This window comes from Dermochelys coriacea, chromosome 4 (genome assembly GCF_009764565.3).
Source record: "Dermochelys coriacea isolate rDerCor1 chromosome 4, rDerCor1.pri.v4, whole genome shotgun sequence".
NCBI lineage: Eukaryota > Metazoa > Chordata > Testudines > Dermochelyidae > Dermochelys > Dermochelys coriacea.
Genome location: NC_050071.1, coordinates 54,594,894 through 54,622,400, shown reverse-complemented (window position 1 = coordinate 54,622,400; position 27,507 = coordinate 54,594,894). Strand labels below are relative to the sequence as shown.

General features: G+C 39.7%; 1 protein-coding gene across 1 annotated transcript in view; it reads left to right on the top strand.

Moving 5' to 3' along the window:
• Positions 1-27,507, top strand: part of INPP4B (inositol polyphosphate-4-phosphatase type II B) — a 521,268-nt gene that overhangs the window by 201,946 nt on the left and 291,815 nt on the right. Inside the window, 3 exon segments of the mRNA XM_043513204.1 lie at positions 9,815-9,896; positions 24,390-24,614; positions 25,737-25,781. Coding sequence (XP_043369139.1) covers positions 9,815-9,896; positions 24,390-24,614; positions 25,737-25,781 — 352 coding nt within the window.

Sequence of the window (27,507 nt, the reverse complement as noted above, 5' to 3'; positions counted from 1 at the left end):
GAGTTACCCTGGTGTGAAATCACAATCAAGCACAAAGAAATAAAAACATAAATAAAAGAACTCTCATCAAACAAGCTGGTTATGTATTTAAACCAAGATAATACTTGTTGGCCCCTTCCAACACTCATAAAGGAACTTGGTCTCTATCAGACATGCATAATGTATCTCTTAATTACAATTTTGTCATTTCATTTGTAAATAATTTGCTCATTCTTTTTATGTACCAGATAGAGAATATCTCATCTGAATTACAAAAGTCATGCAGTAATGGTGGTCCTGAAGCTCCATCTTTGCCTTCAGTTTTCCAACAGGTTATGTGAGGGCCGGGCATAAGTCATCTTCTTATCATGGTAACTAAGGGAAGGGATAGCTCAGTTGGGGGAGAGAACGCTCAGTGGTTTGAGCATTGGCCCGGTAAATCCAGGGTTGTGAGTTCAATCCTTGAGGGGACCATTTCGGGATCTGGGGCAAAAATTGGGGATTGGTCCTGCGTTGAGCAGGGGGGTTGGACAAGATGACCTCCTGAGGTCCCTTCCAACCCTGATATTCTATGATTCTAAGGTGGCATAGGGTAATGCCAGAAAAAGTATGTGTCTACCCATACAGCCTTCCCTTCTCTCTACACTCTTCACCTCCTTCCCTTTCTCCTCCTCCTTCTCTCCATATACTTGTATACAAACAGTAACTGCGTATTCTCTGATCATCCAAACTTAATCTTGAAGCTTTGAAGGCCAAGCATACTCCTTTGAGGTGGCAATGTTTCATGCTGGTTTCTAGGGTGTTAGAGTGATGCAAATTGCATTAATATCTCAAGGAGACTGAGAACAGCACTTTTACAATGCTACAGTCCTCACTTTCCTAACAAATGCTTGAATTATCCTGAACCTTGGTTTCCTGGGTTTATAGTTCATCACATACACCAACTGAACCGTCAGCCTGTGCTGCTTTTTAAAACAAACCTCACTGATGGGAAGTTTTTGTTGTATAATTATTTGATACCTCTTCAGTACTGATTGATGTATACTTCTTTTCCTATACAAATCCAAATATCAAGACCATGAATCTTAGTAAGTAGGGCCCAGCAGTACAACTGACCTTTTTAAACGCATAAAGTTGAGTTAGAAACAAAAAAAGGTAAGTTGCTCATATTGATTATACTGGTATGAACTATTACTGATTTCCAGTTAGGCTAATAAATTATACCTTTTCTATATAATAGACCAAATTCTTGGCTATCTTCCACCATCTTTACACTCTTCCAAGGGAATTCTCAGCTGGGGAGATCTGCTGACTTTCTAGACCCTTTCTTGCTTCTAGAGCAGCACAAATGGACCACAGCAAAGAAGAGAATTTGGTCAGGGTATGTGTTTTATTAAGGGCTAGATTGTTGCTGGTCCATATATGTGGACAAACAGGGCAGGAAGAAGTGAATGATATGGCAATGGGAGGAGAGGAGGTATATTTGTCCTCCATAATATGGGAACAATCAGTAGTTTTTTTCCCCCATAGTATGTGATCATCCCAGATCCACTGGAAGCTAGGATTCTGTGGTTCTGACCAGACTTAACTCTGAGGGGGCATGTGTATATGGCATCTCCCACTGGCTTCTGCTTCCAAAGATGGTTTATCTATCCCTTATCATCCCCATAAGCTGATACTGAAAAGGTATACAGCTTGATGTTTCCATAGCACAGAGTTGCTCTGGAAATTATACAGCCTCCAGCTGCTGTATTGCCTTTTCATTGGATTCTCTGGGAGATGTTGGGGTAGGAGTAGGGAGGAATGATGTGCATAGTGCACCATTCCTCAGTCCGGGATCTTCCAAATTCATGGATCCCCAGAAGGTAGGGGACACGAGATACTTCTGTTCCCTGCTTCCATATGGAGGGGTCCCACTTTGTGCAGATCTAGGGTTTGGGGAGTAGGATCAAGTCCAGTGAATTGTCAGATCTACAAGTTTTCCATGTTTCCCATGGGTATTTGAAGGGGGGAAGATAAGCAAAAAATGATCACAGTTAACTTAATGCTAGCCAACATTCTGGACCCAAGTTGGATAAAAAGCAACCAGTCTTAGATGGAATAGCTTACATGCTTGAACCTCCGCAGATTTTTCAGCTGGTAGGATGTTGTTGGGAAATGTGTGTTTTTAAATGCATTTAAGCTTAGTCCTATTGAAATGAAAAACTGAACACTCAGAAGCATCATATGTATTTTTTTTTAGGTACCTGGAGGAATTGGGGCTTGAAAAGCAACCATATAAATAGGTTAAGGATGTGTAAATCTTACATTATCATCAGTGACAGATGTAATCTGGAGCCTATATTATTCATGTGATGTAATTTTTAAAGAACATATTTTTTGAGAGAACATGTTAGAACGGGAATTGCTTCTACAGAATTTTGTCATGTTCAGGTATATTGCAATGTTGAGTTATGTTTATTTTGTATTTGTAACAGTCACAATTAAGAACATTGGATCAGAAAGTTGTTCCTTACTTAGTCTAATCATGGTTACTATTATATAATGTCTGTTAATAATAGACTGAAAAGCCCATTTTGGATTAGAAACCTATAATGAGGGACACACTAAGCACATATGGGACTGATTCCTCACTGCCTTAATGCTGGATTAATCAGGCACCTACGGGGGCAGTTCATGGGTTAAGTAGTAACCATGTTAAGCTTGTGGAGCCTAACATATAAGTAAGGAGAAAGAAACCTCTGCAAAACAGTCACAAAAAATGGGTAGTATCAACAAATTATCATGGTATTTATGAAAGTTAGTTATGTTTCTCACAAATATGAGTCCTGATTCATTGCTTTTCTCCATTGTTTAATCATATGTCATCACCATAGCAGCAAACTAGCATAAACGGTGGATTCTCTGTAACTTTAAGTCTTTAAATCACGATTTGAGGACTTAAGTAACTCAGCCAAAGGTTATGGGTCTATTATAAGAGTGGGTGGATGAGGTTCTGTGACCTGCAATGTGCAGAAGGTCATGATGATCTCTTCTGGCCTTAAAATCTATGAATCTAAAGCTGCTTTTTGGGGATTGTTATTTATTTACTGTAAATGTGTACAGTGCTCCGCACAATGGTGACCCATTGTGATTGAGGCCTAGAAGTGCTGCTGCAATAGAAATGTTCAATAATAATAACTGCTTTAGAAATGACAGGTTTCAGAGTAGCAGCCGCGTTAGTCTGTATTTGCAAAAAGAAAAGGAGTACTTGTGGCACCTTCACGAAAGCTTATGCTCTAATAAATTTGTTAGTCTCTAAGGTGCCACAAGTACTCCTTTTCTTTTTGCTTTAGAAATGGAATTGAAACAAAGATTTCAGGGTTCAATTACACTTCTGAAAGCAGAAAGCATAACTAAAGCTGCTTGGTTTATGTGATTTATAAACTTGAAACTTTGTGTTGTAGAACTGTTTTTTCTTACCTGCTGCAAAATCCTTTTTGGTGGACAGAAAGCTCTTTCTCCCTTTAACATTGGTGTTGGTTTCAGTCGCCATCTTGTGCTTAAATTTCACCTCAAGCTGCCTGTCTACCTCCACCACTAATCAAATCATTAGTGCTAAAAGGATTAGTACAGCCTGTAAACAAAGGTCCTGTTTTTTTTTCCAATACCTTGCAATTTGTGCATTTACACATGTGTTCTGTGGGTATAAAGCAGCCAAATCAGAATTCTTCATTTATTCACACCAGGGATAGCATTTTACACCCACTTTGCACAAGGGTAAATGGTTGCACAAGGTGCAACGTAGTTGAGACCCAAAGCTGAGGTTCTAGGTCCTCATCCTTTATAGTTTTGGTTGCGACTACTGATGGGTATGAAATGCCTTAAGGGCATCTCCCTCCACTACCACCACCACCACCACCAAGTGCTGCCTCTATTTTTTATTTCTTTTTTCTTACTTAGTTTTCCTTTAAGTTTCTGTCCAGAAACTTATTACTATGTTATATATATATATTTTTACTTTAAAGATTTGAACTTGTACAGTTTTACTTTTTCAAGAGCTTCTATAGTTTCTGAGAATGTTTACTTTTCCATGCAGTAGTCCTGTGGAATTGTGTATATATGTCTTTGGGTTGAATTTCTTTCTTTCTCTCTCTCTCTCTCTAGCATTTGCTCATACCATAGGTTAGTGCTGCAAAATGCTAAATTTGTCTCTTCATATTTTAAGAATGAATATAGAGTCTTAGAGCATTTTGCAGTGTGTATACAAATCTTCAGAGGCCAAATTATATGCTGCTTGACAAAGAAATCTGGTCACAATTTTTGACAGCTAGTGATTTCCCTTATTCACAAATATGTCTTCCTCTAAGTTGTCTCACGCTTCCACTATTTTGTGAAACAAAACTCCTCTTGCAGTTTTGTGTCTTCCCAAGTGATAGCATCTCTTGAGAATGCATCTGCCTCCACATTCCTGGAATTAGCATTGCCTGGAAAAGTTAACTATTGTCCACAGCCCACATCAGAATTCAAATAGTTGGATCAGACATCAATATTACAGCTTTCAATTGATATATCTACACTTCAAAAAAAAACAAAAACAAAAAAAACCTAAACAAACTCATGGTAGAGTCTTCGAATAGGGGTCCACCGACTCAGGCTTGCTGGGCTCATGCTACTGGACTTAAAACAGCAATAGAGATGTTCTGCTCAGGCTCTAAAACTTAGCAAAAAGAGTGGAGCTCAGAGCCCAGACCCCAGCCCAAGAAGGAATGTCTATTGGTATTTTTAGCACCAGAATGGGAGCCAGAGTCAGCTGACCTGGGCTCTGAGACTTGCTGCCACTGTGTGGTGTGTTTTGTGGTTTTTTGTTGGTTTTTTTTTTGCAATGTAGCCATACCCTTAGAGTTTCTTTAATTAAATCTCTTTGTTTATTCTATTGCTTTCCTCAAAAATGTGTAGGTGTGCATTTTTCCAGGCTGGCTCTCATTGTTTCCCATTGCTCTCAGTGAGAGTTGGATTGAGTCATAGATCCTTTTACATTTTTCTTTGATTTACAGGAGGCTTCCAAGAACTCTGAATTTGATTAATATTTGGTTTATCCCTGGTTTCCACCTCATTAATTAAAAAAAAAGTTAAATAAAACATGCCTAACACAATTTCTGAAGCACCTGCTGTAGCACTCCCCTCACTCAATATATTGCTGTTAATCGTATTTTTTTACAGTCCATTAGCTGGTTTTCAATCCAAGTGACAGTGCTTCTGTCTAGGCCAAACTGAATAATTTTCCAAACAATGCACTATACTGAATGCTTTCTGTATATAGATGTATCACACCAACTGCATTTTCTTGATCCATTAATTTTGAATTTTGACCCAAAAAAGAAAGATCTAATTTGTCTGTCACTTTTTTTAATAAAGATCTGTATCAAGTTCACTTTATTCTAATGTTCTATCACCTACAGTAAATCTAGTGGGTTTCATTCTTTTTCTAGTGTCATAAAAGGTGTCAAATTGACCACCACATTTGCTATATTTAAAAAAAAAAAAGTCCAGGATGTCAAAATAGTTGTCTTCCACTAAAAGTACTTCTTAAGACTTAATGAAAGTTTCTATCTTGTTCATCTTCAGAGTAAGAATTTACTGGACTTTGGCAGGAACTGTTTAAAGCCTTACATTCAAAAGCAGGTTGTATAGACTCGGCCTTATTCTACTAACCTTTCTCCCACAAAGAATCCTCACTCAGACATGTGGTTCCATGAAAGTCAGTGGCACTGTTATGTGAAAAAAGGCTCATCTTGTGTAGGAATGCAGGATCAGGCCAAACATTTAAGGATAAATATGAATCTGTCTGCAAAAGAAGTGACAATTTGAGTATCAGCCTGACAAGCCAAATCTCATAATATAAAGCCAGAAAACGAAGCAGCAAAGAAAGCTCATGTGTTTTGAAGCAGCTATTACCAATATAAAAGCATTTTACAAAGTTCTCTCTTAAAATAGTGAATATGTGGAATTAAAAGTTGTAGTTTTGGGGAAAACTAGCAGAAAATGAGGCATGTTCCAGTCCTTGGGATCTCCTTGGATAAAGAAGTAACTGGAATATATGGAAAATTTAACTTATGCACTTCTGAAGCTCAGTGAAAGAGAGGATTGGCTCTGTGAAACACCAGGATCCTAGTAACAAGGAAATGTATAAGATAGCAGTACTCTAATGATTATATAGGTTTCAGAGTAGCAGCCGTGTTAGTCTGTATTCGCAAAAAGAAAAGCAGTACTTGTGGCACCTTAGAGACTAATAACTTTATTAGAGCATAAGCTTTCGTGAGCTACAGCTCACTTCATCGGATGCATTTGGTGGAAAAAACAGAGGAGAGATTTATATACACACACAGAGAACATGAAACAATGGGTTTATCACACACACTGTAAGGAGAGTGATCACTTAAGATAAGCCATCACCAGCGGGGGGGGGGGGGGGGAGGAGGAAAACCTTTCATGGTGACAAGCAAGGTAGGCTAATTCCAGCAGTTAACAAGAATATCAGAGGAACAGTGGGGGGTGGGGTGGGGGGGGGGAGAAATAACATGGGGAAATAGTTTACTTTGTGTAATGACTCATCCATTCCAGTCTCTATTCAAGCCTAAGTTAATTGTATCCAGTTTGCAAATTAATTCCAATTCAGCAGTCTCTCGTTGGAGTCTGTTTTTGAAGCTTTTTTGTTGAAGGATAGCCACTCTTAGGTCTGTAATCGAGTGACCAGAGAGATTGAAGTGTTCTCCAACTGGTTTTTGAATGTTATAATTCTTGACGTCTGATTTGTGTCCATTCATTCTTTTACGTAGAGACTGTCCAGTTTGGCCAATGTACATGGTAGAGGGGCATTGCTGGCACATGATGGCATATATCACATTGGTAGATGCGCAGGTGAATGAGCCTCTGATAGTGTGGCTGATGTGATTAGGCCCTATGATGGTATCCCCTGAATAGATATGTGGACAGAGTTGGCAACGGGCTTTGTTGCAAGGATAGGTTCCTGGGTTAGTGGTTCTGTTGTGTGGTGTGTGGTTGCTGGTGAGGATTTGCTTCAGATTGGGGGGCTGTCTGTAAGCAAGGACTGGCCTGTCTCCCAAGATCTGTGAGAGTGATGGGTCGTCCTTCAGGATTGGTTGTAGATCCTTGATGATGCGTTGGAGAGGTTTTAGTTGGGGGCTGAAGGTGATGACTAATGGCGTTCTGTTATTTTCTTTTTTGGGCCTGTCCTGTAGTAGGTGACTTCTGGGTACTCTTCTGGCTCTGTCAATCTGTCTCTTCACTTCAGCAGGTGGGTATTGTAGTTGTAGGAATGTATGATAGAGATCTTGTAGGTGTCTGTCTCTGTCTGAGGGGTTGGAGCAAATGCGGTTATATCGTAGCGCTTGGCTGTAGACAATGGATCGAGTGGTATGCTCTGGATGAAAGCTAGAGGCATGTAGGTAGGAATAGCGGTCAGTAGGTTTCCGATATAGGGTGGTGTTTATGTGACCGTAGTGTCCAGGAAGTGGATCTCTTGTGTGGACTGGTCCAGGCTGAGGTTGATGGTGGGATGGAAATTGTTGAAATCATGGTGGAATTCCTCAAGGGCTTCTTTTCCATGGGTCCAGATGATGAAGATGTCATCAATGTAGCGCAAGTAGAGTAGGGGCATTAGGGGACGAGAGCTGAGGAAGCGTTGTTCTAAGTCAGCCATAAAAATGTTGGCATACTGTGGGGCCATGCGGGTACCCATCGCAGTGCCGCTGATTTGAAGGTATACATTGTCGCCAAATGTGAAATAGTTATGGGTGAGGACAAAGTCACAAAGTTCAGCCACCAGGTTAGCCGTGACAGTATCGGGGATACTGTTCCTGACGGCTTGTAGTCCATCTTTGTGTAGAATGTTGGTGTAGAGGGCTTCTACATCCATAGTGGCTAGGATGGTGTTTTTAGGAAGATCACCAATGGACTGTAGTTTCCTCAGGAAGTCAGTGGTGTCTCGAAGATAGCTGGGAGTCCTGGTAACGAAGGGCCTGAGGAGGGAGTCTACATAGCCAGACAATCCTGCTGTCAGGGTGCCAATGCCTGAGATGATGGGGCGTCCAGGATTTCCAGGTTTATGGATCTTGGGTAGCAGATAGAATACCCCAGATCGGGGTTCTAGGGGTGTGTCTGTGCGGATTTGTTCTTGTGCTTTTTCAAGGAGTTTCTTGAGCAAATGCTGTAGTTTCTTTTGGTAACTCTCAGTGGGATCAGAGGGTAATGGCTTGTAGAAAGTGGTGTTGGAGAGCTGCCTAGTAGCCTCTTGTTCATACTCTGACCTATTCATGATGACGACAGCACCTCCTTTGTCAGCCTTTTTGATTATGATGTCAGAGTTGTTTCTGAGGCTATGGATGGCACTGTGTTCTGCATGGCTGAGGTTATGTCCACTTCCTGTCCACTTCCTGGACACTACGGTGCTAATAAGCGATGGTCACAATGAATGGACACAAATCAGACGTCAAGAATTATAACATTCAAAAACCAGTTGGAGAACACTTCAATCTCTCTGGTCACTCGATTACAGACCTAAGAGTGGCTATCCTTCAACAAAAAAGCTTCAAAAACAGACTCCAACGAGAGGCTGCTGAATTGGAATTAATTTGCAAACTGGATACAATTAACTTAGGCTTGAATAGAGACTGGGAATGGATGAGTCATTACACAAAGTAAAACTATTTCCCCATGTTATTTCTCCCCCCCCACCCCACCCCCCACTGTTCCTCTGATATTCTTGTTAACTGCTGGAATTAGCCTACCTTGCTTGTCACCATGAAAGGTTTTCCTCCTCCCCCCCCCCCCCCCCGCTGGTGATGGCTTATCTTAAGTGATCACTCTCCTTACAGTGTGTGTGATAAACCCATTGTTTCATGTTCTCTGTGTGTGTATATAAATCTCTCCTCTGTTTTTTCCACCAAATGCATCCGATGAAGTGAGCTGTAGCTCACGAAAGCTTATGCTCTAATAAATTTGTTAGTCTCTAAGGTGCCACAAGTACTGCTTTTCTTTTAATGATTATATATTATCAGATGTTGAGGATTAAGAATGGATGATAAGAACTTGAAGAAAAGAGGAGATAAAATGTGAGGGAGATGATAGATGTACTTTTCTCATTATTAAGCTGAAAAAGGATGTCTGTATCCTTACAAGGAGGCAGCTAGTAAAAAAGAACATGACCCCAGTAACTTCAGTTTTGTGCCCTACAATGGTCTAAATCACTTACTATTATGTGAGTTATATGTTATGGAATATAGTGTCAGAATCTAAGGTTTCAAGTGATCTCAAAGAAATCCTTTACAAAAGGAGGTTAAATGGAGATTTCTATTGCAAGATCATGTATTGTGTTGCTGCTAAATTCTGCTCACTTGAACAGTTTAATGATTTTAATAGAGTTCCAAGTTTCAGTCTATTCAGCTGATTAACAAGTTGTGATTAAATAGCATTAGTTAGGGGTAGAAGTTGGAAGGAAACGGATCAGCTGATAGTTTACAAATTAGTTGGCACATAAATATTGGCTATATTCACATGGAAGAGAAATCTGACTACTACATTTTCTTTTTTTTTTTTCCTAGTCTGATCTTTTTTAGTGATTTTTGCCCATTCTAGTTCATTGAACTGAAGCAGAATGACTAAGAACAGTAACTAAAGGATGGACCTGTATGTTTGCCTAGAGACTGTTAGACTTTGTTTCTTTTGTAGCTGTAGGCTGCATCAATGTGCCAGATATGTTGGCTGTGAACATATTAACAGAATGACTTCCCAAATGTTGCAAATCCTAACATTTTGTCATCTTTGTCCATTACAGAGTTCTGAAGTCTGTGATGATATTCTGGAGTGAGGCTGTGTTGTAGAATTCAGAAATAAAAAGGATGTTTCAGTAGTTCTCAGTAAGTAAAACACAACACAACATATTTAACATTCATTTTGTGTGACTATATCAATACTTAAAAAATCCTTGAAACATTGCTAAACATTTAGACTGAATGTATACTGTTGTCTGATAAAGAAACATATAGCTAAACCTCCCCTGCCTTTATTCTGTTGACTGAAAAGAGTATCTCAAAAGGCTGCAGTTGCTTTTTCTAAAATTAGATGAAAAGTCATATGTAGTATAGCTCCTCTGACAGTAAATATGGGTTTGATGTTTTGGTTCATTAAATATAATGTACAGTATGGGTCTAGAGTTGGTGCACGGCCATTTCAATTTCCCCTCTCCCCCAATCATCTGTGCTTAATCACGACCATTTTTCATGTAATATGTTTTTTCCTTTACACTTTTGTTTTCTGCCATGTACTTCTAATTTATTTAGTGAATCGATGTTAAGGACAATAACTAAATATATATGAGAGTTACTTCATGCAAATCTAAATAAGAATTTGAATGTAAAGATTTTTCATTTGGATCTGATATGGACAGCATTTTTTATTGTAAATGCTAAAATATAAACCTTCCCTCTGTAGAAATGGCTTACAGGATTGTTGTCAATCAGCTATGATTGTGTTTGAAATTATTTGTTTTGGAGTTTGCCTGATATCACAACCAAGTTTGTGGACCCTGAGTTCTGCAAGAAAGTTGACTGTACCTAACTGGATCGATGCATTATGATTATTTCTTATTTTTTGTGAGTAGCAAACAATTTTTTCCATAGCACTAACCATTTTAAGATGTGTACTGAAACTTAGGTGGTGGAATGGAATTAGTTCACAGATCTTTTATTTGGGGGTATCTTGATTTAAAATTTTAAATCTATCTTGTGTCACAAGTGTAGTGAGTATTGTGATCTTTGGCGGACGTCTGTCTATATTTGCCACTGAATGCATCCGATGAAGTGAGCTGTAGCCCATGAAAGCTTATGCTCAAATAAATTTGTTAGCCTCTAAGGTGCCACAAGCTCTCCTTTTCTTTTTGCAGATACAGACTAACACGGCTGCTACTCTGACACCTGTCTATAACATGCATCCCACAAAGCATCTGGCACAATTCGGCCTGACTGATAGTCACTTCTCAGGAAAAGCACAGAACTGGTTTGGTGGGAGTGTAGAAAGTTGGGATGGTGGTATATTAGTAAATCTATGGGAGGAAACTTGAATAGCATTTGACTGCTCAGTTCCTGGCAGTATCTATGATTTAATATTAGCAGTCTTGTTACTATTGTTCCCTGGTTTTTACAAGCACCAAATTCCCTTCCACCCACTCCAAGAAAAACACTAAACAGATTATTCTTTGCTATAGCTCTCTCAGATGACTCTCAATGTTCAGTTGCAGTTGAGAAGTCAATAATTTAAAACTGATTAATTAAGGTTTCTGTCCTTTTATGGTTATTTTTCTGAAGATCTATTTAATTCTGGTTCTTCAGGATTGAAATTAAACTGTGTATCATGCACCATGTGTGAAGGAATTAGTCAAAAAGGACTCTTAAGCTACTTATTTCACTTATTTTAACGTAGGAGCTAGAGGATTAATGTAACTCTCTGAATTACTTGACTTTTCCAATTGTATATTTATTGGCTATAACTATAGTCATGGTAGTTCTGTGTTAGTAGCTCTTCATACTTCTAGCACAAAACTCCTTTGATGCCAGGAATTTGATAATGATGCCAGGCCCCCTTCTCTCCTGGTCATAATTTCCTATTCCACTCATCAGAGAAACTTGATTTTCCCCATCTCCTTATGTCCTGCATCATGGAGGTGTGCCCAGTCCTTCCCCGTGCATTGGCATTGGGTGCGTCCAGCTCCTGCCTACTCCTGTATCTTTGCGGAAAGGCGAAAGAAACGTCCACTGGCCCTGAATAATTACTTTAAAAAAAAAGTTAAGAACGCTAGTTTACATGGGAATTGAACCTGCCAACACAGTGCTCTGTACATTCTCATCCCTCCTGTTGCACTCCAGCTTCTATCTCCCTAGGGAATGCTAATAATCTTGTCCCGGCAGAGGTGCTGTGACAGTACCAGTAGTTCCCTGCTAGCAGCAAGGAGTGCTATTCACACAGAACTACAGGGACTGCATTCACTTGAGATACACATACCTCGTGATGAGAAGGGAATTTTCCCCTTCAGGCTGTTGCCTTCACAGAGTTGCTTTGTGCAAGCTGCTAGCCTGACCTTGTGGCCACAAAACCTTCTTTGAACTGTACTGCCAGGTGACATGAGTCCAATCCTTCTATCTAGTGAGGGTATTTGTCCCTCATGTGACAGTTTGGGGATGCGCCCATCAAAATGTGAATCACATTTCATTTTGTGAACCCCATTTGTGATTGTAACCTTTGTTGTGGAGTAGAGCATCCATTTTGTAGTGAAGACTTGACACCTAGTAGACAGACTATGTCTAAGAAACTGTCAGAGCAATCTAGGGCTACCAACATTGAATGTCTCTTTTTTACTGAAACAACGGGCCATAAAATGACACTCTATGCAGAAACTGCCTTGGGGGCTGGAGCTAAGTCCTTACCCCCAGCTTGCAGCATATGGGGGGAAGGGTAAAGGGAGTCAGTTTTAAAAGGTTCACTAAGCAATTGGAGGCTAACCAATACCAGAAGCAAGAAGATCAGCCAAGCAGTCAGGATGAGCTTGTGGGTCAAAGAACTAGGAGCAAGCTCAGAACTCTCAGGAATAATGATAATACCCGACAGGAGGGCTTGTGTTCAGGAGCTTGTTGCTGTCCATAGACCGGTAACTCTCTCTTTTTTGTTTTGTTTTGTTTTAAAAGTAGAGTTTGCAGATAAGAAATTCCTTTGTTAAGCTGTATCCTTGCTTTTCTGCCAGTGGTCCTTGCATGGTGTAACTGGGAAAACAAGTGCTCCCATAGCTAGGTGGACTCTTGTGTGGCGAACGTGTCAAAGCAACTGAGGACTTAGGAGGGCTGAGTCACTGGTTCCAGGATCAAAGTGGCTGGATTGTGAGGTCACATTGCCTGAGGAGGGTGTCCAGCCTGGGATCTGCACCTAGAAATTCATTTGAGGAACCCAGAGAGTAACTAGTCACTTTCCCAACCTGCAGGCTTAGAAGCAGTTGGGAATCAGCAGTTAGATCCAATCACAGCAGACTGTTGTCCATCCACAGAGTGGTACTGGACCAGATTGTGACATCTCACTGCTAACTTACCCAGGGTTCCTTCCTGTCTGCCAATCTTACTGTCTCCCTGTTGCATGGAATAATTTGGTCTTTTCTGCAAGTAAAATAGCTGCCAAAACTATTTATAATAGTAGGATATTACAAGGATACATATTTTAAAAACATTTTTGTTGTTTTTTCTTTGTCTGATTTTTGTGGCACATTTTATGGCCTGGCCCATTATGGCAGACCCAGATAAAGAGACATGATTCCAGAGACATGATTCAATATAGTGCTCAACTTTAAAAAGGGGCCTGGTGCACATGACTTATGAGGAGAGGCTCAGGGAACTGTGCTTGTTTAGTCTGCAGAAGAGAAGAGTGAGGGGGGATATATGATAGAAGCCTTCAACTACTTGAAGAGGGGTTCCAAAGAGGATGGAGCTCAGCTGTTCTCAGTGGTGGCGGATGACAGAATAAGGAGCAGTGGTCTCAAGATACAGTGGGGGAGGTCTAGGTTGGATATTAGGAAACACTATTTCACTACGATGGTGGGGAAGCACTGGAATGGGTTCCCTAGGGAGGTGGTGGAACCTCCATCCTCAGGGGTTTTTAAGGCCTGGCTTGACAAAGCCCTGGCTGGGATGATTTAGTTGGGTTTGGCCCTGCTTTTAGCAGGGGGTTGGACTAGATGACCTCCTGAGGTCTCTTCCAACCCTAATCTTCTATGATTCTGAGTGCTCCACTCTCCCTGTAAAAATGTTGATTACCAATGGCCATAACAAATGTCATGCATACTTACAAGAAAGGTACTTGGTGAAAATATTTACTACTTGTAAGGGCAATCTGCTAGGAAGAAGTTGCATCTGCTTGTTAGATAGAACCTGCTCTCCACTCCTTGAAGGAAAATTTCCATAGATTGATAGATTTTAAGGCCAGAAGGTATCATTATGATCATTTAGTCTAGCCTCCTATTTAACACAGGGCAAAACTTCTCACCCAGTAAGCTCTGCATTAGTTCCTTTGCTTCTAGTTAAACCAGAGCTTTTTAGAGAGAGAGCCAGCTTTGATTTAGAGACTTCAGCTGATGGAGATTGCCCTACATCCCTAGGTAAGTTGTTCCAGTGGTTAATTACACTCTGTTAAACATTTGCACCGCATTTGTGGTCTCAATTTATCTAGCTTATTTATTATTTATCTGCCAATGAGATTGAAGGATTCATTCTTTTTCTGCTAGGTTAGTACTACTTTCCAACAGAGAACTGTTTCCCAAATCGATACTTGTAGCCTGTGACCACCTTCGATAAACTAACGCATCCGATGAAGTGAGCTGTAGCTCACGAAAGCTTATGCTCTAATAAATTTGTTAGTCTCTAAGGTGCCACAAGTACTCCTTTTCTTTTTGCGAATACAGACTAACACGGCTACTGTAAACAGATTGAGTTTGTGAAGTTTCATACTATGGAGCATGTTTTCCAGACCTTGAATCTTGCTTGTAGCTCTAGCAAATTCTTCCCAATTTTTCAACATCCCTTTTGAAGTATAGAATAAAATTTAGCAAAGGAATACTAAACGTTTTCCTGTTTTTTCAAGGGGAAGAAGGAAATAAGAACGGAAGTTTTATTGGTAGACGTGCAGCAAAAATAGCTCTGCTAGGCACAATTAGCAAGAATAATTTCCAACTGGACATATTTGCATGCTCATCTGAAAGGAGTATACATACAAACAAATGTGATTAGAGGTAGAAAATACCTTGAAATATCCTGCATGCTTGGATATGAAAAAATGAATTTCTTGTGTTACAAATAAATTATTATAAATAAGAAGTATTTCCTTTAGGTATAATTCAGAGTTCAACAACGATAAGCAATTCGTCTGACATTTGGCTAGGTATCCAGTAAAACATTGGGACAAAATGACTACACACTGAAGAGGGGACACTCTGCAAACTACCATCACATGTAAACTCTAATAAGGCGTATACAGTGGGAAATGTAATATATGTCACACTTATTATTAAATATTGTGGCTGATATCCCTGCCCATAGACTTCAATAGGGTCAGGATTTCATCATGCATGATATCCATTCAGATTACCACCAGCAGATGGTATTAATTCAAGAGTAGCAGGAATTTGTGAGAAAATGTTTGAGTATTAGTGCAAACTTTTAATGCTCTAGAGCTGAAAGTGAAAGAGGCAATAGTTGTTAAGTTACGTTTATGACAGTCATAGTTTGTTTGGAGTAATGCAAGTGTGGGGAACAAGACCTACTAATGATTGCTGGCCTATCATAGTTGGGAATTCACCAAGGACAAAAATAATGACGATTCACAATAGTACTGACAAGTGTGGGCATAATCCTGAGGTGTTGAACACTGGCAGTTTCCTTTTGACTTTTGTTGAGTGCCCAGAACTATCAATAGTCTCAAGTCACATTATAAATTTGGGAGAGGTGGGAATCGGTTTGGGTATACCAGTGACTGCTAGAATGTGTCAGAAAAGGAAGGTGCTTTGGGGAGTGTCACCTCTTGTATTACATACATTTGTATATGTTCCTGTCATTTTAGACTAATGATATCACCTAGCACCTATGTAGTGCTTTTCAGTCAATAGACCTCAAAGTGCTTTACAAGGAAAGCCAGTATCATTAACCCCATTTTACAGAAAGGGATACTGAGGCCCAAAGCAGTGAAGTGACTGCTCAAAGTCATCAAGCAGACCAAAGACAGAGCTGGGAATTGAATCTAGATCTCCTGATGTCATACTCTCTAGTCTCTGTTCTCTAAACCACACTGCCTCCTGAGTAGGCTGATGTTTCTGGTGGGAGTGGGTATTATTCCCAGCTAGAAGAGCAGTCTACTCTTGAGAAAAGGCTATATTTAGTACATTTAGTGAATCTTGCAATATTTATGTTCAGTATTTTGGTTATTGGTATATCACGGTGTTGTATAAGTAATTCTCTGGTCTCCCTTGTTTCCAGAATAGGTGGTAGGTATTGATTTAATGATGTGTGTGAAAAGGCTATGGTGCAGTGTGAGAGAGAACCTGCTGGTGTAAAAAGAAGCAAATTGTTATGCTTCAGCAATGTGAGAAAACTAAGTTATGTACCGTGTCATATTCATTTCAAATATCTTCAGGCGCTCTTCATGAGGGATCTAAATGGAGATTATAATGACAATTTATATATGTTTATTCTCAGCATTGCCTTCTCTGCCAAAAAAAGAAGATAAAATTTTTAATTAAATTCTTTATCTTTGATTGAAAATTTAACTTTCAAAGGAAGATTAACACAGCATCATCAGTAACCATGGGATGATTTCATCACTTCTAATTTGAACCTGAAATGCATCAGCATATAGAATTCAGTCAGCTTTGTGAATTACGAGCCTCTGATATCTGTATTAGAAATATCCTGCAGATATAATTTACGTATCAAAGCTTCTATTCTACTTTTGTTACAGCATATGGTGGTTAGCTGTGATGATGCTTTATATTTTAGAGTGACAGTGGCTCATTGATATTCCCAACCATTTTCCACTGCTGAGATAGAAATTCAGAATTACTCTTTGCCAGTGAGTGTGAAAAGAGAGAAAAACCTTTAGATATTTTGAATTCATGTTTTTTATGCCAAATACTTAAAAAAATTGTTTTAAAATGTGCTCTAGAAAAGAGTAGCTGTCACTCGACAGTATAGACACTGAGCATGTGTTCTGTACATAGCTGTCCAATAAATACTCCAAGGAATTTTTTATATTGATGCACAAGGATTTATATTTATAACTCTCATTAATGGAAATAAAAGAGGCTAATGCTTGGCACAGTTTGCCATTCTTCCTGTCACTTCTGTATGGTTAGTGTATAAAGCTTTGTTTAAAAATTGGATTGACAATTAATACGAAGCGAGGAATTTAAAAAAAAAACAACTTTTCTTGGAAGCTTCAAATTTGCATTGTTGAACTTCAGCCTTTTCAATGACAATATCTATTCTAGGGACATCCTGGAGCTTTCAATACTTTATTCTGATTACCTATTTCACGTCATGAATATAATTTACTGATAAAGTGAAACATCATCCAGATAACACACACAACGTAGGAATTTGCAGAAATATCTACCTAAAAGGACAGTGTCAAGATTAATCGCAGATACTTATTTAAAAATGAAAATGCAATTCTGGGCTTTAAACTACTTTGCAGTATCACTTTTTAATCTTTAGGAACCAAGAAGAAAATGCTAACTACTGTTATTAAACTGGGGTTGAGGAGATAGGGGCTTATGATTTTTCAATAAACTTGTTTTTATTTGAAGGGGGACATAGCCAGCACCAAAAGAGTCCAGTATATTGTAGACAGAAGGGATGCAGGAAGGCTGTCCCTGTGCCTATGGGGGTATCTTCACTTTTCTCTGTGACACTTTTTTATTTGACTGCAGTTCTATTGTCAGGTTGTTTGGATTAAAGGAGTCCTAAGGGACCATAACCCTTTATATTTGTATATAGACCCTGATAAGAAAATAATGGCATGACTTTAAAACAGTTATAACACATAAAGGGTGAGCCCTGGCTCCATTGAAATCAATGGCAAAAGTCTCATTGATTTCAGAAGAGTCCAGGAGTTCATCAGAAGTGTGTGCCGTGTTGTAAGATGCTAGGGTAAACAGCATTGTACCTAATATAGTGTGGCTTTGCCACTCTTGTTTTCTACGGTTATTCCTGAGTTGTAGAATATAAAGTATTTTGTTGTCCACACATGGAATACTTTCTGTGTGGAATATATTTCAACATGAATATAATAACCCTGCCACTTGCACCACGCTATGGATTTAATGAAATTTGATGATTTTCCACAATAAATCCTTATTTTCAGGAGGTTTCAATTCAACTAAATATTATCTCTGGACTGAAACTTGACATTAAAGATATAAGGCTGAGAGGTATTTTACTACTTACGTTTGGGGGGAAAATTGCTTGGCAATTTGAGATACAAGAGCAAAGAAAAAGTAGAAATGACTATTATATAAATACAATTCTACTCAATTATTTTTTTGCCTCTAGTGTGAATTTTTGGTATTGAAAATGAGAACCCATGACTTTTTCTGTTTTGAAAATAGTTTGCAGTAGATGTATAATTAGGTTTTTTTTGGTATATGAATTTTTTCCATGTATACATTGCATACATTGACACAGTGGATAGAATACATAGTCTATCAAGTGTTTGATCTGCAAACTAAAATGTCTTCATATTTGCATTGACATGGAACCTTTGTAGGCTGTCATGATAATTGCACCCAGGCTTATCTGACAGATGCAGTTGTTATGGTCAATGATTTTAGAATTGCAAAATCCTTGGTACAAGTTAATCGTAATCTTTCTGAAATGTAGTTTGGAATGAAGTTCGAGGCCTCAAAATTGGTTCATATCTGGCCAGACTACATTGAATAACATCCCCCTTCCCCATCCTTCAAACACGTGCATCCATTTCATGGTGTCCATTTTAGGTTCGTGTGTATTTAATGATACAGTATGCCGTAAGTGCTTAGCATACAGCAATTCTAACTGCCAGAGTTAAGGGGTAAATACAAGTAGGGTGGTTCCAATCCCAAAAGATGCATTTCCTCTGAAAGCAGATGTTTTCTTTCTGGCTGGTGGCAGAACGCTTGTATGCTAAAATCACTGTTCCTGTTTATGTTCAAAATAAGTATATTTTGAAATTTAATAGTGAGAAGTGTAAGGTTATGCATTTAGGGATTAATAACAAGAATTTTAGTTATAAGCTGGGGACGCATCAATTAGAAGTAACGGAAGAGGAGAAGGACCTTGGAGTATTGGTTGATCATAGGATGACTATGAGCTGCCAATGTGATATGGCTGTGAAAAAAGCTAATGCGGTTTTGGGATGCATCAGGAGAGGCATTTCCAGTAGGGATAAGGAGGTTTTAGTACCGTTATACAAGGCACTGGTGAGACCTCACCTAGAATACTGTGTGCAGTTCTGGTCTCCCATGTTTAAAAAGGATGAATTCAAACTGGAGCAGGTACAGAGAAGGGCTACTAGGATGATCCGAGGAATGGAAAACTTGTCTTATGAAAGGAGACTTAAGGAGCTTGGCTTGTTTAGCCTAACTAAAAGAAGGTTGAGGGGAGATATGATTGCTCTCTATAAATATATCAGAGGGATAAATATAGGAGAGGGAGAGGAATTATTTAAGCTCAGCACCAATGTGGACACAAGAACAAATGGGTATAAACTGTCCACCAGGAAGTTTAGACTTGAAATCAGACGAAGGTTTTTAACCATCAGAGGAGTGAAGTTTTGGAATAGCCTTCCAAGGGAAGCAGTGGGGGCAAAAGATCTATCTGGTTTTAAGATTCTACTCGATAAGTTTATGGAGGAGATGGTATGATGGGATAATGGGATTTTGGTAAGTAACTGATCTTTAAATATTCAGGGTAAATAGGCCAAATCCCCTGAGATGGGATATTAGATTGATGGGATCTGAGTTACTATAGAAAATTCTTTCCTGGGTATCTGGCTGGTGAATCTTGCCCATATGCTCAGGGTTTAGCTGATTGCCATATTTGGGGTCGGGAAGGAATTTTCCTCCAGGGCAGATTGGAGAGGCCCTGGAGGTTTTTCGCCTTCCTCTGTAGCATGGGGCATGGTTGACTGGAGGGAGGCTTCTCTGCTCCTTGAAGTTTTGAACCATGATTTGAGGACTTCAATAGCTCAGACATGGGTGAGGTTTTTCATAGGAGTGGTGGGTGACATTCTGTGGCCTGCGCTGTGCAGGAGGTCGGACTAGATGATCAGAGTGGTCCCTTCTGACCTTAGTATCTATGAATCTATGAATCTATATTTTAATAGGTTTGCATTTTTGTTATAAAACTTGTTGCATTTGTTTTTTTGGTAACCTTTTCTCAAGAAGGCTAGCTCGGCTATCCAACCTGCCTTAATGATCATTTCTGTACCTCTATAGACTTGTTGTTATAACATTAATTGTGTTTTCCCTAACTGTATTGTCCACTTGTAACAATTTGTCCATTGTTGTATCAGTGTTACCAATATTTGCCTAAATTAAATGACTTAACCCCTTTCTACATGTGACTCTAAAATAGTCATTTTTTTAAACACCTTGATCATAGAATCATAGAATATCAGGGTTGGAAGGGACCTCAGAAGGTCATCTAGTCCTCAAAGCAGGACTAATCCCCAACTAAATCATCCCAGCCAGGGCTTTCTCAAGCCTGATCTTTAAAACCTCAAAGGAAGGAGATTCCACCACCTCCGTAGGTAACGTATTCCAGTGCTTCACCACCCTCCTAATGAAAAAGTTTTTCCTAATATCCAACCGAAACCTCCCCGACTGCAACTTGAGACCATTACTTCTTGTTCTGTCATCTGCTACCACTGAGAACAGTCTAGATCCATCCTCTTTGGAACCCCCTTTCAGGAAGTTGAAAGTAGCTATCAAATCCCCCCTCATACTTCTCTTCTGCAGACTAAACAATCCCAGTTACCTCAGCCTCTCCTCATAAGTCCTCTAATCATTTTTGTTGACCTTCGCTGGGTGCTTTCCAATTTTTCCACATCCTTCTTGTAGTGCGGGGCCCAAAACTGGACACGGTATTCCAGATGTGGCCTCACCAATGTTGAATAGAGGGGAGCGATCACATCCCTCGATCTGTTGGCAATGCTTCTACTTATGCAGCCCAAAATGCCGTTAGCCTTCTTGGCAACAAGGGCACACTGTTGACTCATATCCAGCTTCTTGTCCACCGTAACCCCTAGGTCCTTTTGTGCAGAACTGCTATCTAGCCATTCGGTACCTAGTCTGTAGTGGTGCATGGGATTCTTCCGTCCTAAGTGCAGGACTCTGAACGTATCCTTGTTTAACCTCATCAGATTTCCTTTGGCCCAATCCTCCAATTTGTCTAGGTCCCTCTGTATCCTATCCCTATTCTCCAGCATATCTACAACTCCTCCCTATTTAGCGTCATCTGCAAACTTGCTGAGGGTGCAGTTCACGACATCCTCCAGATCATTAATGAAGATATTGAACAAAACCGGCCCCAGGACCAATCCTTGGGGTACTCCGCTTGATACCGGCTGCCAACTAGACATGGAGCCATTGATCACTACCTGTTGAGCCCAACGATTTAGCCAGCTTTCTATCTACCTTATAGTCCATTCATCCAGCCCATACTTCTTTAACTTGCTGGCAAGAATACTGTGGGAGACGGTATCAAAAGCTTTGCTAAAGTCAAGGAATAACATGTCCACTGCTTTCCCCTCATCCACAGAGCCAGTTATCTCATTATAGAAGGCAATTAGATTAGTCAGGCATGACTTGCCCTTGGTGAATCCATGCTTACTGTTCCTGATCACTTTCCTCTCCTCTAAGTGCTTCAGAATTGATTCCTTGAGGACCTGCTCCATGATTTTTCCAGGGACTGAGGTGAGGCTGACTGGCCTATAGTTCCCTGGATCCTCCTCCTTTCCTTTTTTAAAGATGTGCACTACATTAGCCTTTTTCCAGTCATCCGGGACCTCCCCCATCGCCCTGAGTTTTCAAAGACAATGGCCAATGGCTCTGCAATCACATCTGCCAACTCCTTTAGCACTCTCGGATGCAGCTCATCCGGCCCCATGGACTTGTGCTTGTCCAGCTTTTCTCAATAGTCCCAAACCACTTCTTTCTCCACAGAGGGCTGGTCACCTCCTCCCCATGCTGTGCTGCCCGGTGCAGTAGTCTGGGAGCTGACCTTGTTCGTGAAGACAGAGGCAAAAAAAGCATTGAGTACATTAGCTTTTTCCACATCCTCTGTCACTAGGTTGCCTCCCTCGTTCAGTAAGGGGCCCACAGTTTCCTTGACTTTCTTCTTGTTGCTAACAAACCTGAAGAAATCCTTCTTGTTACTCTTAACGTCTCTTGCTATCTGCAACTCCAAGTGTGATTTGGCCTTCCTGATTTCACTCCTGCATGCCTGAGCAATATTTTTATACTCCTCCCTGGTCATTTGTCCAATCTTCCACTTCTTGTAAGCTGCTTTTTTATGTTTAAGATCAGCAAGGATTTCACTGTTAAGCCAAGCTGGTTGCGTGCCATATTTACTATTCTTTCTACACATTGGGATGGTTTGTTCCTGTAACCCAATAAGGATTCTTTAAAATACAGCCAGCTCTCCTGGACTCCTTTCCTCCTCATGTTGTTCTCCCAGGGGATCCTGCCCATCGGTTCCCTGAGGGAGTCAGTCTGCTTTTCTGAAGTCCAGGGTCCGTATTCTGCTGCTCTTCTTTCTTCCTTGTGTCAGAATCCTGAACTCGACCATCTCATGGTCACTGCCTCCCAGGTTCCCATCCACTTTTGCTTCCCTTACTAATTCTTCCTGGTTTGCGAGCAGCAGGTCAAGAAGAGTTCTGTCCCAGTTGGTTCCTCCAGTACTTGCACCAGGAAATTGTCCCCTACACTTCGCAGAAACTTCTTGGATTGTCTGTGCACTGCTGTATTGCTCTCCCAGCAGATATCAGGGTGATTGAAGTCTCCCATGAGAACAAGGGCCTGCGATCTAGTAACTTCCGTTAGTTGCCGGAAGAAAGCCTCGTCCACCTCATCCCCCTGGTCTGGTGGTATATAGCAGACTCCCATCACTACATCACCCTTGTTGCTCACACTTCTAAACTTAATCCAGAGACTCTCAGGTTTTTTTGCAGTTTCATATGGAGCTCTGAGCAGTCATACTGCTCTCTTACATACAGTGCAGCTCCCCCACCTTTTCTGCACTACCTGTTCTTCCTGAACAGTTTATATCCATCCATGACAGTACTCCAGTCATGTGAGTTATCCCACCAAGTCTCTGTTATTCCAATCACATCATAATTCCTTGACTGTGCCAGGACTTCCAGTTCTCCCTGCTTGTTTCCCAGGCTTCTTGCATTTGTGTATAGGCACTTAAGATAACTCGCTGATTGTCCTGCTTTCTCAGTATGAGGCAGGAGCCCTCCCCGCTTGCGCTCTCCTGCTTGTGCTTCCTCCCAGTATCCCACTTTCCCACTTACCTTTGGTCTTCTTCCCCCGGTGAACCTAGTTTAAAGCCCTCCTCACTTACGAAGATGCTCTTCCCTCTTTTCGTTAGGTGGAACCCGTCTCTGCATAGCAATCCTTCTTCTTGGAACACTATCCCAAGGTGAAAGAATCCAAAGTCTTCTCTCCGACACCACCTGTGTAGCCATTCGTTGACTTCCACGATTCAATGGTCTCTACCCGGGCCTTTTCCTTCCACAGGGAGGATGGACGAGAACACCACTTGCGCCTCAAACTCATTTATCCTTCTTCCCAGAGCCACGTAGTCTTCAGTGATCTGCTCAAGGTCATTCTTGGCAGTATCATTGGTGCCTGAGTGGAGAAGTAGGAAGGGGTAGCAATCCGAGGGCTTGTTGAGTCTTGGCAGTGTCTTCATCACATCCTGAATCCTAGCTCCTGGCAAGCAGCAGACTTTTCAGTTTTCCTGGTTGGGGTGGCAGATAAATGATCAGTCCCCCTGAGGAGGGAGTCCCCGACCACCACCACCCGCCTCCTCTGTTCTTTGCTAATTCTAATTAAATGAGTGGCACGTGCTATTACCTGTATTGCCTTGGGAGCCTAAATGGTTTTTCTTCCCTCTTCTTAAAGTGTGATCATTAAATAATTTACAATTTTTTCAGGCAGGACAGCAATAGACTTGTGCATAGTCATGAGGTTGAAAGTTCCCACATACAACCTGTTGTCTCCTCATGGAGGACCTGTGTCATCCTAAATTATCTCCACATATTCTGGCAAGAATGGGTGAGATGCTGAGTGTAAAGTACAGTTCTAATAGAAGAAATGGACACTTTCACCCTAGTGAATCCCACCAGTCCCTTTGTCAGAAAGCTGTTTGCTGCCTTGGCTAAATAGAATTCTTGTTTAAGTTGGCTGCCCTGAAAGCTACCTGCTGAGCAGTAGAATCCACATTGAAAAAGGATTTCCCATTTCAATTTGATGATTCTGTCACCTAGTTTTCCAATACATTAACTGCTTTGGGAACTGCTATGTAGCATGGACTTAGTGGTTCCTGAATGGGAAGCAAGAGGGGTTTGATTCAAGAGATGTATGAGGTGTATTTCAGAGTAACAGCTGTGTTAGTCTGAATTCGCAAAAAGAAAAGGAGTGCTTGTGGCACCTTAGAGACTCTGTGACAGAAATAATAATTTATAATAGAGTGTATTCTACATAGTATCAATCCTGCCATGATCTCCAGCCCATCCTTTAATATTGCATTCCTAAAAAGTGTCTTCATATTTTCTGAATGCAGAGTTTCAGAGCAGAGAACCAGATCTTTACTGTGAAGCTACATCTAAACTAGACTGTGAATTGTGGCCTGTGGCACTTGGGGAAGCAAATTCAGAAAGTTTGCAGAATAAAATTCAGCAGCTCCGGAAGTTGATCATGGAAATCAAAGAGGAGAGAACATCAGATGAAGCACAGCACTTTCTTCCTGCAACACAGGCAGACAATCTTAGGGAGCCTCAGTTTACAAGTAAGTGTGTATACTCTTTATTTCATGTTACGCAGTAAATACTACTTTAAAAATGACCCAAATTCTGTAATTGCACAAATCAATGGACATGTTGGAATTATAATACAATTTAAATTTTTGACTAACAGTTGGCTGTACCAGAGGAAATAAACTGATGAATATTTTATTTAAAGATTATTACTGTTTTAGATTTATGCAAATAACCTTCTTGGGGGGAACAAAGGGTGTGATAACTACACTCTGATTTTTATTAATTTTTTTATAAGATTTTTATTCTTTTATATACCCTTTTTCATTTCATAGCCAAAAACTCCTTCCCTGTTGACTTCCATGCAAGTTCCTCTTTATGTGATCATAGCCCCTTCTGTTTGAGCCTTTCTTTAGTAATGCTAAGTGGCAACAGAAGGCATCAATATTGCAGCCATTTTCCAGTTACCTTCTGTGGAGGTTGAGCAACGCATGGTTACTTGAGCTGTTTGCCTCATTATCCCCATTGGTCAGCTTTGCAACTTAATGGTCCCTCTCACACCCTGATGAATTAGGAACATGTTGCCATTTAAAATAAAACAAATGACATGCAATATTAAAGCACACTTCTAAAATACAAGGGATTATAGTATATTCATACTTAGTATAAGAGAAAGGGAATTAATTTCCCTTCTTTTATATATAAACTTACGGGCATTTTTTGCTGTACTGTAGTTTCTTGATGAAGTAATATATGGTAAAGTGTTCTACTTTTATTAACCTGATTTATATGCTTTGTGTAAATGTGGATATTTTTGTTGCAGTTTACAGTGATGTGATGGCTTATGCATTTAAAATGAAAAACTACATACCGTATTTTTCAGAGATATTTAGGCAACTGGGCAATGTTGTATTTGCAAACTTACATTCACATTTGCATTTGTAAATAAGACAAAATATGGATTTTTGTTTCTACATTGGCACTTTGTGAAAGGGTCTCTTCTACAATATAATTTCCTTTAAAAATATAAAAATATGGTAGATGCCTCCAACAATGGTAAGAAGATGTTGATCTATAAGTAAAGCAAGTTAAGATTACAGTATATGAAACTAGAATTTACATATTTTCTAACTTGTTTTTTTTAATATTAAAAGGTATCCAGAGGATTGCGAATGAGTCAAAGCTGGAGTTTGTCCTTGGTAAGACATAGTTTTGATTTCTATACAGAATGGTCTGTATGGGCGTACTCTGTGTCTATAATATTACATACTAGTTTTAAAAAATTGACACCCTTGTATAGTAGATATTGTGTGTCTATATTGGAAAATGTGGGGCTAGATTCTCCGCTGGTGTAAATTGCTGTAGTACCATTGACTTAAGTAGAGCTACTTATTTTATATCGGCTGTATGATCTGGCCCATAATGTTTTATAAAACATTACATATTCTGGGCTAAGGAATTGAAAATCCCTATGTTTAAACTATGGACAGCTCTATATTTTATGCGACTATAATACCGTACCTTTGAATAATGCATACATTTATTTAAAAGCACAACTATTCTTTTGTGGGGAAAAGTTAATATCAGTCTGTCTTTTTACTATATTTCTCCTTACTCTAGTGATTTACAGGGGAGCAGTCTGTTTCAGAAGGTGTTCTGTTAGTACATACCACCCACTCTATTCAGATATATATAATATGGTTAGGAGAGTTCAGTCGGTCAAGCAGACTAATTGGCTGAACATGTCTTCTCATTGTTAACTTGATGTTTGCTAGCAGAAAGCATTTAAAATACATTATTTCCCACAATGAAGTCTGATAGATTTTTCAATCTCTTCAATTTCTCTTTTTTCATATTTTTCGTTATCTTTCTCAATTTTCCCATATAGAAGATCATTACAAACAGAAAAAACTATCTTGTCATTGTTTCATAAAATTGTACAATATTTGTAGCATTAACAAAAGTGTCATTTAGAAAGCGGAAGACACTTTTATATCTGTGCAAGACACTTTTTATTGCTGTATTTCAAAAGATAAAGAGAAATATTTATGCAGTGTACTGAGTGTAACTGGAACATACGACATCTCTGGAATCTAAATAATTCCTAATTTTAGGCCTTCATTTTTCTCCATACTGATGTGTACAGGAAAGATGCATGGATGTAACAATAAAACTTTGAAATTGTGCAATCCAAAGACAATATATATATTGTATTTTCTGAAATAATTAAAACTAATGAACTACCTTATTGTTATAGTTTTTTATTGATATAATCAGATAAAATGCATTTGACATAGTGCAGATATATAGTGAGGAAACCTGAATAGTGATAAATACTAGTCAATGTGATACAGCACAGTAAATATACATGTATGAAATAATATTATCATGTATTTTAATTATACGTTTTCCTTTCTGGTATATATAGTATCTTATGCAGAAATTGGAAAACAGTTTTTTCTACTGCCAGATTCTGCTAAATCCTCAGTTCACTTTAGATGATTAATAATTTCCCCTTGCATAAAAAAACCCTCTGGTGGTATAGAGCCTCACTCCACCTGTCTTCCATGATCGTCACCTTCCTTCCCTCCCCCTCTTCTCCACTGCCCTATCCCTCTTGCCCAGCTCTCTGCCTTTGTCTTTGTGTTTAGTTCATCACTGCCTCGGTAAACCCCACCCAAAGGGTTTAAATAACAAAAAATAACAATGAAAAAATTGTGGTGCTACCATGATGCATACTGACCATTGTTCTGCTCACTCTGCTTGTACATGATGTCCCTTTGCCCTATCCTTTGGGCTTGTTTACATACAGTTTTTGTACTGCTATATCCATATCAATTTTGAAACTGGCATAGTTAAAGTGATAGGATTCCCTAGTGTGGATGCAGTTATGCTGGTGGATTGCATTGCTTCAAGTATGCTGGT